Genomic DNA, 14,954 nt, shown 5'->3' with positions numbered 1-14,954 from the left:
TGGGTTGTATAAACCCTTTATTAAGATAATCCTTAATTTGTCTTTCAGCTTCTTGGTGCTGTGTTTCACTTAACTTATAAGGTGGTTTAGAAATAGGGCGTGTATCCTTATTTATCTCAATTGGGTGATTTATATCACCCCTATCTGGTGGAAGGCCACTTGGTAAATCAGAAGGAAACACATCTTTAAATTCATCTAACGAACCACTTAATTCATTATTTACATTCAACTCACAAACATAAGAAAATTGTTGCTTTATATTACAGAAAATAAAAGTGTTTTGTACAGGAAGAGACCATAACATATATACCTCACAAGCTTCCTTCTTTATCAATTTCTGAACCTCAGTGGAACACAACAAAGGATTATCAGATACTTCGTCTTCACCTTGAATCACAAAAGTCTTACCATCCCTTTCAAATTCCAGTGTATTATGATGATAACTACGTTTTAAGGATGGTTCCAATCCCCATAGCCACTCCCTCCCTAAAGCAATATCGGCTCTTTCCATATTCATAATTTGGAAATCAAGTTTATCTTTATATCCTTGGATCTCAATTTCCAAATTGGATACCATTGTATCCCATATTTTATTATCTTGACCTTGCATCATATGAACAACATATTGATGCCCACTCTTTTGTTGGGGAAGTTTCAATTTTTTGACAAGTGCATAATTTATGAAATTGTGGATAGCAGAGTCATCAATCATGACTCTAACCCTCTTACTAGCTATCAATCCATGCACTCTAACTAAATCATGTGGCCCAAAGGTAGGCTGCCACATAGAAGTTGACATACAACACCTGTGTTGTACATCCTTGTGCAAAACCTCTAAAGATTTATACTTTTCATGTCCCTTTAATTCTAGAGTCTGCACTACATGGATTCGTTTTTCTTTTTCCTTGCCCTTGTCCTTATCCTTTCCTTTATCTTCCCCCTTTTTCCTTTGAGGCAATTCCAAGCAACATGGTTAGGGGATAGGCAATTGAAACACAGTTTTTCTTTTTTGGCCTTATCAAAAACATCTGGACTTAACTTTGGCCTTAAATATTGTTTATTTTCAAAAGGTTGTTTCTTGCTCTTAAAAAATGGCATTTTCCTTTTAAATTTGCCTACAAATTTTGAGGTTTCCAATTCCTTAGTCTTGGACTCCGTATCAATGAGACTAGTGAGTGTACCTGGACACGTACTATCTTCATTGATTAATGCAAATTTAATTGCCTCTTCAAGCATCTTAGCTGAACTCCTTTTTACAGGCCTTATCTAGTCCCCTATGAATCCTCTTGTCTTTTGAAATTCATCTATTCCTTCCAATTTGAGGATTATCTCACTATATTCCTCGAGATATGTCAGTAGGGGTCTTCCCTTTTTTCTGACATAATCCCAATCTTCCCAATTTCTTTCCATTTCATTTTCAGGAAGGAATTCTTTCAAAAAGACCGATTCAAATTGAGCCCAAGTTTCATGTATTTTATTTGCCTCCTTTAAAGTTTGCCACCATTTATATACCTTCAGCCCCAAAGTTAAACTGGCCTCCAGCGCTTAGAGATGTGGTGGAGTATTTTTAAGTTTGTGCAAATCTTCCCATTTTTGGAGAAAATTAAAGATAGTGTCTTTATTTCTATCTTTTTCCTCCCCGTGAAACTGAGGGGGTTTCATATCTTTTAAAACTGGATTATCCCTCAACTTGTGGTGGGGTTCCTTAGGACCTTGCATAGTCACATCCAAATCTTTCGATGAAGATGGGATATCCGAGGTTTCTATCTTATTTTTATCCCTTTCTAGTAATAAAGTTAATTGAGATTTTATTTCGGTGAGTGTTTAAGTTAAAAATTCCATTTGAACCCCCTGTGCTTGCACACGAGCAGTTAGATCATAAAATTATTCTCATGTGGCAAAAAATTCTTCCCACTGTTCTTCTTGTATCTCCATTTCATGGGAATCTACCATAGGGTGGTCCCAAGAACTAGAACCCTCAATTACTCCCTCTTTCCCTTTCTCTTCCATTAATACACTGGATTTGGAAAGCAAATATAAGAAATTTGCATACAAAGTAAAGTACTTCCCTGGTTATAGTGACAGGGCAAATGTTGCTGGCTTTTAATAATAACCCCGAAGAGTGAGGGATAATTTGTCTTTCCCAAAATGAGTCGGTCACGCTGGAAATGAAGCTTATTGGCAGAAACACCTAGTAAAGAGGGGGCTAAATATAGCCCTTCTTAATGGTCACGTGAACCATCTATACAGCTTCCTTGAATTCGTTCTCTGTACTTGTCATACAACTATTCTGCAGTCGTTAGACAGTAACCTATAGTCGAAGCTGGTCACAGAGACGCCAGACGGTAGACAGCAACCTGTAGTCGGAGCTAGTCACCGAGACGCCAGACGGTATAGTGCTTTTTTTAATTGGTTGCACCTCATGAAGTAAATCATGTCAAAAATATGAGCGTAAAGCGTGTGGGGCACCGTCTTCACGTTGGATGACGGGTGACGTGTCAGGTAACAACTTCACGCAGATTTCGTATGACGTGTCATGTGGGCGCCGGAAAGAAAGCTTCACGCGAAAACAAACGGAAGCGGGACTCGACAGCTTTGAAGGAAGGAGGACACGACGGCTCTGAAGGAAGGAGGATCCGACACTTGCTCTAAAGGAAGGAGGATCCAACGCTTGCTCTGATACTAGTGTTGTGAGTTACGATGGGCGATTCAATGTGATAATGATATGATGGACCGAGATGAATACAAACTCAAAGCGATTCTAGACAGAGGCACAAGATACGCTTCTCCTCCCAACCTTGCCTAGATAATTGCTAGCAATCCCCATCGTGATCCGATTGCCAGCGGCCATCAACTCTTGGTGAGTCCTACTATTCTTGGACTCTCTTTAATTCTAGGCTCCCCTAAACCCCGTTCGGGTGCCCAAGGCCCCCAGACGGTCATCCCTCGCACCTATTTCCCGTAATTTATCTTATTAATGTAACAGAAGCACACCAAACTTTTTTGCCTGAATGCCTTCACGAGAGAAGAGTTCTAATACCAAGTGTAACACACTAAGAGTGTGAATCCAACAAATAGAGTACTTTCCTCAACTTTCCATGTTGCACCCACGTTTGGCATTGTGATCCCCCACAGAAAAATCCAACCACCTTAGTTCACAAATAGACACTTTGCTAGAAAGAGAATAGCTTGCAAGAGAGTTTTGAGAGCAAAAGAGAATAGTTGTATTATGGAGGCATAAGGCCTTGGTAAAAGGAAGAACACCCAAGTGATTCCTAGATGATCGTTTGTTACAATGTTTGTTGCACACTTCACCTCCCTCGTAGTAGAAGTGATGCCCAAAGGAAAGAAGCCCCAGATTTGAATGACTTGCCCAATATGTATGACCGCCCTACTTTGAATCTCGATGTGTGACGACTTTGAATCTCGATGTGTGGACTACAATGAGAATGTGCTGTATTCACCCAACATAATGCTGTGGTTTGATGCTCTTGCAGATTTGATGTATTGTGTTTAGGAACCCACGAAACTCCAAAGAATATCGGGTTAACAAATTTGGGTACAATCTTACCTGATTCGTAACCATATATGAGTAAATCAGCCTTACACAGGATGAAGAGAGACGGAGTTAATGATGTCCAGATGGTTTGGCTTCCACAGCTGACAGTGACGAGTTATGTTATGAAACCATCCGTCGCATCTGCTCTGGTTTCCAGTAAAACTCATCCAGAAAATCCATCCTTGGATCTCAGGTAAAGCAGACGCCATACCTCAGAGATCTGTGTTTATGGTCATCAAGACTAACCAGACGATCGAATAGTTCAAAAAACTAAGGTAATCACTATCAAGATCGGAACAGGCGACTGAACAGATGATGATGCAGGCCTTGCACGACATCTATGACAGGTGCCGTCTGATGGGCATCGTGAATGGGGCGATTGGCATACGTGCGCAAGAGGGGCTCCGACCGCGCCGCCAGGCGGTGCTGCATTTGGGCGGCCTCGAGGGGGCCGACGATGTTGAGGCGGGTGGCCGCGGAGAGCAGGTCGCGGAGGTTGATGAACAGGAAGGCTCTCTGAGCGGTCACAGCGTCGAGGCCGAGGAGACCGCAGACGAACCCAAAGACGGGGGCGTGGTGGGTGTGGATGCGATGGTGGGTGCGGGCGAGGGCGCGGAGCTCGGCGAGGGGCGGGAGTTCGGGGAAGACGGAGGCGGCGGCGCGGAGGAGGGCGGAGCCCTGGCTGGCGGAGGCGGAGCGGGCGACGCTATTGGAGAGGGAGGCGTGGAGGGAGGAGTCGAGAGGGGTCCAGAGGTGGAGGAGGGAGGAGGAGGTGCAGGTAGGGCTGGTGCGGCCGGCTACGGCTGCCTGGTAGACGAAGGGCAGGAGGAGGGCTGCTGCGTTGTGGATGGAGGATATGGCGAAGTGCTCGAGGGAGAGGGAATCGCGGACGCAGCCGGCCTGGATTGCGGCCTCCAAGCCCGCCGAGTGCGCGAAGCCCCCCGTCGGCAGAACGGAATCTACCACTTGCCACAGGCTCCACGATAACAGATCACCTCCCGACGATGACGACGAGTCTAAGACTGCATCGCCCATCTGATCGCTCTCTCTCTCTCGTGTCCTGCCTTCGTGACTTCGTCTCATCCTCGCGAGTCCGGATGGCAGAGCTCTGATCTCTCTCTCTGTCTCTCTCCTCTGCGCCCTTCTGTGCCTTCGTGACCTCGTCTCGTCTTCGCGAGTCCGGACGGCGGAGCTCTGACCTCGTTCAAAGACCTTTCCAAACACGTTCACCTTTCCTCTTTCATACTTACGTTACTCCTATCATTATCTATAGAAGACGTGTGCATCCACTGAAATCATACACGATACGATTCATAGCTAGCGCGACTTCCCACTAGATTCTCTTTCCTCATCGCGAGTATTGGACTGGCTCAACGCTCTACGTATCGTATTCTTATTAGTCCTCTGTGCTAACCAAGCTATAAATAAATGGTAAACGCAATAAAATGTAAACACCTATGCTCTAAAAGCAGCAACTACACGTCACAAGACACTTTCATAACTTTTAAAAAAAAGCCTCCACCTTTAACGCCGTTTTGACCAAATGTCTTCGGGTTTGGAATTAACATGTTTGTATTAAACAACAATGGTATCCTCAACGAAAGGGCAAATAATTACAAAACATCGCACTATCATTGATAAGTTTAAACAACTCCAAGTATTGCCTTCAAAAACATAATTAAGAACATAATCTAGTAGTGTGTCATAGCCAATGTGTGATAGTTGCTAGCCATAGCTTGATGTCACAACATACCACTTTTGGTGGGTCAATGTCTCAATGCCAAATTGCCACTCCAAGCATTAGAACACCCTCTAGGCAAACATGTCCACAAGTACGAAGTGTATTGCTTCATGAAGTACCGCACAAGCTAGTAGTCCAACACTAAGAAGTTCTAGTGGGACATTAGCATAGACTACTTGGCTGTTCATGTGATGTGTGTAGCCTAGCAGCTATGTATGGTAGCTGTTGTGTATGGTACACATGATGCCATCATGACACCATTATCAACAATGATACGTATAACATATGTCTTTTCTAAGAGTTGAAATCAATTGAAGTACTACCAAAACCTTTGAAGTAGCATGCATTAACATAAGGAGTTCAAGAAAATTTAGTATTGATCTATGTGCTAGTGTGTCAATAATGATACACTAGGAAAATAAGAAATTTTAGTAAGATCTATGTGGTAGGGTGTCATGAGAGAAAAATGAAAGAGATTGGTCAATGTATAGACACTCTTAAATCATGATTAATTCACTACCAATAAATAGGCAAGGGTTACATCTTTCTAGGATCTCAATAAGTGCATGCATCAACATTCGGAATTGAAGACAATTCAATTTGAATTTATATGGCAAGGTCCCATGAGAGAAAATCAAGGTGATTGCTCAATGCATACACTCTTAAATGATAATTAATTTAGTACCATTAAATAGGTAAGTGTTACACCTTTTAGGCTCCCAAAGGGTAGCCCACTTGATTCCACTCCTGCCATCCTTTGAGACTAAGGTTCTACATGAACCACACAAATGTATTGACCTGAACTAACCTTGCATTTTGAATAAGCCCCCTCCCCCCCAAAAGAACTCACTCCGTCATCACCAAATATACTATTGTGTAGATTACATTATACTAGTTGGTGTGGCTAGCATTGTAGGCCTGACCCACTAACCACGCGTTGCACGGTTTACAAGCTTGCAAAGCTCTTCAAAAAAGAAGAAATCGTGTCTGAGTCCATAAAGTATGAGGCACTTTGTGCCATATGTATGAAATGTTAGGAATGTGATTAAGCTATTTATTGAGATTGTTCATCAAAGCATATGTGAACACTCCCTCCCTCCTCTCTCTCTCTCTCTCTCTCTCTCTCTCTCTCTCTCTCTCTCTCTCTCTCTCTCTCTCTCTCTCTCTCTCTCTCTCTCTCTCTAGCTACATGCGCACACACACATACACACGTTATAGCATTATTTGTGTATCTCTATTTATGGACGTTGAAATTACAAAGTGATGACTTTGATGTGAGCAACACAATTTATTATTTTTTTCATGGTTATTGACCCAATAAAGCATTAGACATTACTCAATTATGTGCTCCATAACCCTAGAACACATCAGACATATACCTACATGCTATAACACATATTTTAGACACATGAAGCTTAATAAAATATGCTTAAGTTTCATGAAAAGCTTCTTACTAGATAAAAGAAATCTTCAAAGTACTTGAAACAAATATCCAAAGTATCATCGTGAAATAGAAGACGAAATTGATGCCAGGAGGCATATTTCACGGTGGATTCCGTGAGGTTTTACGGTGGATTCCGTAAACTTTGTTGATCGGGGCTCATACACAAAGTGGATTCTTTGTGCGAGAAGTTGATGGGGACGCCTATCCTTTTCGCACGTTTCATTAATTTAGTGTGTACATGGGTGATTCCATAGCGGGTGATTCCACAAAATACATATTAAATTAATAATCGTTTATGAGTTTAGAGTGCGCACTCGTGATAAATTAAGGTTAGGATTGATTTCTAACCAGATGATTTATTTATGTAGCTGAAGACTGCTAGGTATTCACTTTTATCGGTTTAATTATATTATTTTACTAACGATTGTGAATGCTTCAGTTGATGTGTAGAGATAGCAGCAGTGGCGGAGGAAAGCATTGGAGGATAGCGTGTATTCGAGTTATCACTTATATTTTGATGGGTGCATACCTTAGGCATGGCGCCTATATTTTGTCGCACCTATTTATTAAGGCGTTGGATATTTATTTATTATTTTGTATGCGCATGGGTGCACGATTATGATATTTGTATTTGGACATTATATTGGGTATGCCTTACTCTTTGGGCACCCGCCCATTAGCTTTATTTCTATTTTGTGCTAAAGCAAACTCAAAAGCCAAAAGCGTGCTATTTTGTAATTTGGGATATTATTTAAGCTTGAAGATAATTAATACATAAAATACATGCTTTGTGGAGCGCTCACACAAGGCATGGGGGGAGATTGCACCCAATTGGTCTCTTGTTCATGTCGTGCATGCTTTCTACCTTGAGTTTTGTGCCAAAAGTAGAGTTCTTTTGTTCTTGGGGACCTTCCGGCGTTCACTACGCGAGCATACATCATCCGATCTGTGCACCAGTGGTATCAAGGCGAAGTTGAGATCGAGAGCTTCCAATCGCTATCCATCTTGTGCGAAGGCAGAGCTCCTGGAACGATCGAGCTCTACAGTCAGTCTCATCGCAAACGGTCGATACGGGTGGATTCCTGGCGGTCAAGAACCTCTGTCTACAGCCTCTGATTGCGAAGGACCGGCTTGGGGAAGCGGAGGACCACAAGGAAAGCTCCTTCTACAAGTCGTTTTCTTCTCAAGAGTTTGACAGTAACTCCATAGCCCAAAAGCTTAAAAGCTTATTTGATAGTTTAAAAAGCTTAATAGTAAGCTTAAAAAGCTTACTCAATCCATCGTTTTTAAATCGGCGCATCAAGATGTCCTCAGCGTGAATTTCGTGCGGCTGAAAAACGGCCCCCCTCCTAAAATTCGAACGTTTTTTCAGACTAAGCTTTAAGCTTAGTCAAGTAAGTCTAAAGTCACAACAATCTTTCAAATTGGACAAGTTCCATAAGTTCTGCAACTCTGCAAGTTCTGCAAGTCAGCAGAGGTCAAAACTGACTTACGCTAAAAACTCCCATAAGGATTGTTCCTGCGCAGAAGCACTGAACTGCAAAGTTGTTCCCTGGAAGACTCTGTTCGCATACGCAGACTTGCTGAACCAGTTTCAGTACACATAGAAGGTCATACGCAGATTTTACGAAGATTTTAAATCCCACAACCGCAAAAGTCGAAGATCGTGAAAGCCAAACAAAAATATATAAGCCTTGTACACCCGACTTTGAGCTACGCTCATCCCGCTAATTGGATTTTGAGAGTGTGAGGTCTTTTGAATTTTTACAGGATGACGGAACAAAATATGGATGATTTAATGGCTGAAGGTGATCTTCCTGAACCTACCATGGAACAAAAGTTGGATTTAATTATGATGCAGTTGGATGAAGAACGAAGAGCCCGGCAAGCCTTGCAAGTTCAATTGGTCAATTTACAATGATCGACTCTACCGCCAAAGATGGACCACAACCCGAAGATCTTATCTGACGAACCATCGATGCGACTCTCGAAGCTCAATCCATCTGCAAAGAAACAAAGATAAGTAAAAGAAAATTCAAATTCCGTACTCTCAATGGCACTCGAGATGGAAAGACTGTTCTTGCATTCATCACTCAGTTTGATGATTACTTTCATGAAGAGACATACGTTGAAAAAGATAAAATCAAGTGTGTCACTAATCATTTAGTGGATAGAGCATCTCTTTGGTGGACGGTGGTTCGTAAGAGCATAGATTGTCCCACTACCTGGGAGAGTTTTAAGAAGAAGTTTATGCAGAATTTCCTTCCTCCACAATTCCATGAAAAAGCCATAAAGCAATGGGACCTTCTTCAGCAAAGAGACCGTGAGCCTATTTCCCAGTACACCGAACGCTTTTGGAATACCTTACTGCAACTATGCATGCTTGAAGACGTACCTGAAGCGACTCACAAGCGCAAGTATATGTCTGGATTACTTGGGCATTACTATGTTGAAGTCCATATGTTCAAGCCTGCAACTCTTGAAGATGCAATTTCTTTAGCTCATGACACTGAAGACAAGCTTCGAGGAAGAGACAAGTGTCCACAACAATTTCAAGTAAATGTAACTATGGTTCTAAGCAATTCAATTCAAATTTTAGAAGATTCAATCAAGGTCGATTTCCTTCATCATCTTTCTGTAAGTCTTGGACAAAACTACCTGCTTTGCCATCAAATACCAATCAAAACCCTAAGCCATCCTTACAGCCAAATCCTAATATTCCTAGACTTCCTGCCATTGCAAACAATGTATCTAAAGCCAAACCTATAGTGTGTTACAAATGCCATCAACCTGGACATCTAGCAGCCAATTGCCAATCGAAGAAGCCACCTGTCCATATCAACTATCTTGGAGCAATGGAAGATGAAGAACATGAGGAAATGCTTGACTTTACAGAAGATGAGGACGACATTACTACTCCTTCGGATACTTTACCAGGTATGCCAACTCCACATTCTTTGTTGACAATGAAATGCTTAGTGCATGGAAAAGAAAAGATTATTTTGCATGATGATGGTAGTACACATGATTTTATTTCTGCAGTTAGTAAAAGAATTGAAATTACAAATTGTTCTTACACATTATCGCATTAAAGCAACATTCTTAGGCACAAGGTATAATGGAACACAAGAGGTGCATGATTTAGAAATTCAAATTGGTGAATACACTGAAAGAAGAAATTTTCTAATTGTACAATTACAGTCCAGTGATATTATCCTAGGTATGCCTTGGCGTCATCAGCATAATCCTGACATAGATTATTCCACGCATTCAATTAAAATTCATTTTCAAGGAAAACACATTACATTGTATGGTATGCACGCATCCAATAATTTTCCACTGCTTACTCATACTCAAGCTAAACGTGCATTACGCAAAAGTAGTAAATCTTATCTAATTTGGGTGAATGAACTTCAAGCTAAAGAAAAACATGTGCACCCTAGGCATAAAGAATTCATTGCACAATTTAAAGATTGTTTTGCTGAAGATCTACCACTTGAACTACCTCCTTCACGTCCTGAAGACCACAAAATAGATTTAATTCCTGGTACACAACCACCTTGTAAAGCACCATACATGCATATCCAGATTGAACAGAAAGAAATTCAAAATCAAGTTGAGGAATTATTAAACAAAGGATTAATTAGACCTAGTAGTTCTCCATTTGGCGCACCTGTTTTGTTGGTAAAGAAGAATAATAATACATATCGCATGTGTATTGATTATCATGCCCTAAATAAGATTACTGTAAAGAATAGATATCCATTTCCTAGGGTAGATGATCTTATGGATAAACTACAAGGTTCTGCCAGATTTAGTAAAATAGACCTTAAATCTGGTTATCATCAAGTGAGATTAGATAAATCTGATATATTTAAGACTGCATTTAGAACACAATTTGGTCATTATGAATTTCTAGTGATGCCTTTTGGATTGACTAATGCACCTGCTACATTTAGTAGAATGATGAACTGCATATTTTTGAAATATCAGCATTGTGTTATAATATTCTTTGATGATATCTTGGTATTCAGTAAAAATGAGAAAGAACATTATGAACATCTGTCTCTGGTTTTCAAGTTGTTGAAAGATAATCAATTGTATGCTAATCCAGAAAAGAGTGAGTTCTTTCAAACCGAAATTGAATATCTAGGTCATATTGTATCATCAGAAGGTATTAAGGTTGACCCTAAGAAGATAGAAGCAATATTGAACTGGCCTATACCCAAAAATGTGCATGAGTTACGTTCTTTTCTAGGTCTTGCTAGTTTTTACAGGAAGTTTGTGCAAAATTTTTCATTACTTGCTTTGCCTTTGACTAAAATTTTAAAGAAAGGTATTGTTTATCATTGGTTTGATAATCAACAGAAAGGTATTGTTTATCATTGGTTTGATAATCAACAGAAATTTTTTGATTTATTGAAACATGCATTAACCCATGCTCCTGTATTACAACTACCTGATTTCAATAGACCATTCTTTTTAGTAGTTACTGATGCTAGCGGATTTGGAATAGGAGCCGTACTTATGCAAGATAATCATCCCGTAGCTTATTCTAGCTGTAAACTGAAACCATCCGAACTTAAATATTCCACATATGAGAAAGAATTGTTAGCTGTGGTACAAGATTTAAGACAATGGAAACATTACTTAATGGGTTCTGAGTTTATGATTAAGACTGACCAACAAAGTATTAGACATCTCCTTAGTCAACCCCAAATATCTGACCGACATGTCAAATGGGCAGCTTTTATTCAGAGTTTTCATCCCCTTATCCAATATCAACCAGGTAAAGAAAATGTAGTAGGTGATGCTTTAACCATTCATAATATCTCTGTCATATCATTTGATTCTCTAACCCCTATGAAAGATACTTATCATCAGGACATTACTTTTCATGCTGATTGGAATAAATTAGTTGGAAATAACTGGATTCCTATTGATTCTCTGTCTTATAATGAAGGATTCATGTTTTATGAAAAGAGATTATGTGTTACAGTCCCATTTAGATCCTTTGTTTTGAATGAGATTCATTGTCCTCCATATCAAGGTCATAGAGGTATCATATCTACTTTACGTACATTGACTGAAGATTTTTATTGGCCACATATGGACACTGATGTATCTAACTTTGTTTTTGAATGTTTGGTTTGTCAAAGATTTAAGAGACATCATGGTAAACAATATGGTTTACTTATGCCTTTATCTATTCCATCAAGACCATGGGAATAGATTTCTATGGACTTTATCACTGGTTTACCTAACACTAAAGCTAACCATGATATGATTTGGACTGTTGTAGACAGGTTTAGTAAACAAGCATATTTCATTCCATGCAAGAAAACTTTAACAGCATCTCAGGCAGCACATCTGTTTTTGAAAACTGTTTTCACTAATCATGGATTACCAAAAGTTATTATTTCTGACCGTGATTCTAGATTTTGTAATAACTTTTGGATTACTTTGTTTGCTAGCCTAGGAACAAAGATTGATTTCTCATTTGCATTTCATCCTGAAACTAAAGGTCAAACAGAAGCCACTAACAATACAATTGTAGATCTTTTACGTGCTTACACTATTTCTAAACCACAGACATGGGACACACATTTACACTTACTCCAATTTGCATATAACAATATACCACACACAGCTACGAAGAAAGCACCGTTTGAAGTGATTTATGGTTATAGATTGTTTACACCTGTTGCATCTTTATCAAATAGAATTCAGAGTGCTGATGATATTGCTAACATGCACGCTACTATTTTTGATGAGGTTAAAGACATGATTGCTAAAGCCCAGCAATCATATACAAAACAAGACAATAAGAAAAGATAGGCCATGAATTTCAAAGTTGATGACTATGTTTGGTTAAGAATAGAAAAACGTAGATTACAAAGTGTAGATAAACACCCAGTTGTGAAATTAGCACCTAGATTCTATGGACCATTTAAGATCATTTACGAAATAAATGACAATGCATTCAAGTTAGAACTACCACCACATTGGAAAATTCACAACACCTTTCACATTAGTTTATTATTTTAGAGGCCAATTACCTGTACACCCCATTTATGAAGAGACTGAAATACTTGAGCCTAAAGCTATCATAGATACTGACTTTATGACCACTAGAACTGGCTGTAGATATTCTAGATATTTGATCAAGTTTAAAAACCATCCTGTTGAAGAGGCCCAATGGATGCATGCTAGAGACTTAAATGCTTTCCCCACTTTGTTAGCTCCACATTGAGCTAATAGCAATTGAGGACAATTGCTATCCCACCCCGGGGGTATGATGCCAGGAGGTATATTTCACGGTAGATTCCATGCCACGATGGATTCCGTGAGGTTTTACAGTGGATTCCGTAAACTTTGTTGACCAGGGCTCATACATAAAGTGGATTCTTTGTGCGAGAAGTTGATGGGGACGCATATCCTTTTCGGGCATTTCATTAATTTAGTGTGTACATGGGTGATTCCATAGCGGGTGATTTCGCAAAATACATATTAAATTAATAATCGTTTATGAGTTTAGAGTGCGCACTCATGATAAATTATGGTTAGGATTGATTTCTAACTAGTTGATTTATTTATGTGGCTGAAGACTACTAGGTATTCACTTTTGTCGGTTTAATTGTATTATTTTACTAATGATTGTGAATGCTTCAGTTGATGTGTAGAGATAGCAGCAGTGGCGGAGGAAAGCATTGGAGGATAGTACGTATTCGATTTATCACTTATATTTTGATGGGCGCATACCTTAGGCATGGCGCCTATATTTTGTCGCGCCTATTTATTAAGGCGTTGGATATTTATTTATTATTTTGTATGCTCATGGGCGCACGATTATGATATTTGTATTTGGACATTGTATTGGGTATGCCTAACTCTTTGGACGCCCACCCATTAGCTTTATTTCTATTTTGTGCTAAAGCAAACTCAAAAGCCAAAAGCGTGCTATTTTGTAATTTGGGCTATTATTTGAGCTTGAAGATGATTAATACATAAAATACATGCTTTGTGGAGCGCTCACACAAGGCATGGGGGGAGATTGCACCCAATTGGTCTCTTGTTCATGTTGTGCATGCTTTCTATCTTGAGTTTTGTACAAAAAGTAGAGTTCTTTTGTTCTTGGGGACCTTCCGGGCGTTCACTACGCGAGCATACAACATCCGATCTGTGCACCAGGAATGCATAGTATTCACTTGTGTAACACAATCCTTGTTGGGCACATGCTCTACAGGAATATCTTTATCCACAATAGTATAAGAGATCTTAACGTAGCAACCATCTTCTCCATTAGTATGCAAAAGAGTATATAACAAAGACATATAGCTTTGATGTAAGTTGGATATAGGAACAAAAATACCAGTCCTAGTATACATATTGATGTTGCGATGGCACATGGAGTCATCATCTCCTTGGCTTTTTTAAAAAAAATCTTTCTAAATTGAAAGAAGAGATATGCAAAAATAAAAACATTTTGAGCTTTTCTTTTTAGGAGAGAGAGAAAGAGAGAGAGAGAGAGAGAGAGAGAGAGAGAGAGAGAGAGAGAGAGAGAGAGAGAGAGAGAGAGAGAGAGAGAGAGACTCCTACACTTGCCTAAACAAAGATCATCATAATGCAGTCTCATGTAGGCACCATAGTTGTGGGGATCAATGTGGATGTACTCTAGTACTTTGCATCTTGAAGTTGGACAACCTCTTGATGATGTAATGGACCTCACAACCCTTATTCTATCAACTTTGACCCATGTTAGATTTGTTTATCATCATGTGTGTGAACACACATTATTGTGTATAAAAGTGCATATTTAGGTGTGGACACCCTTTTACACCACTTAGCACCAAATAAGGGTCAAAGGGTCAGCTACATAGCTTAGCCTATATACTCAAGCCCTATCACTTATACATTCATCAACAACTATGACATCAATCTACTTAGCTTCTTATGTACTTGCAAGAGTTCTCTCTCTCTCTCTCTCTCTCTCTCTCTCTCTCTCTCTCATATTAATGAACCCAACAGTGGTATCAGAGTGGGTGTGCCACAATAGTCCACCTAACACCATATTAGAGAATTTGGGAATTTTCCAAGTCCCAATTTCAAGTAAGTGATAAAGTCTTGACCACGTGGCTAAATCTTGATCCATATTTGAAAGTGGGATTTGGGAAGGTAGCTTATGTAGCATTTAAGGTAGACTCCACCTT

At 39.7% G+C, this 14,954-nt stretch overlaps 1 protein-coding gene across 1 annotated transcript; it reads right to left on the bottom strand.

Annotated features, from left to right (window-relative positions):
* Nucleotides 1–3,210: 3,210 nt before the first annotated feature.
* UREF (urease accessory protein F) lies at nt 3,211–4,806 on the bottom strand. The gene has a single exon (XM_087671475.1). The coding sequence runs from the start codon at nt 4,640–4,642 to the stop codon at nt 3,845–3,847; it is 798 nt and encodes a 265-aa protein (XP_087527601.1). The 5' UTR covers nt 4,643–4,806; the 3' UTR covers nt 3,211–3,844.
* Nucleotides 4,807–14,954: the final 10,148 nt, after the last annotated feature.

Source organism: Lygodium microphyllum, chromosome 29 (genome assembly GCF_053477565.2).
Source record: "Lygodium microphyllum isolate KBCC chromosome 29, Lygodium_microphyllum_v1.1.10, whole genome shotgun sequence".
Taxonomy (NCBI): Eukaryota; Viridiplantae; Streptophyta; class Polypodiopsida; order Schizaeales; family Lygodiaceae; genus Lygodium; species Lygodium microphyllum.
The sequence above is the reverse complement of the archived record's forward strand: the minus strand, read 5'-3'. Positions and strand labels throughout refer to the sequence as shown.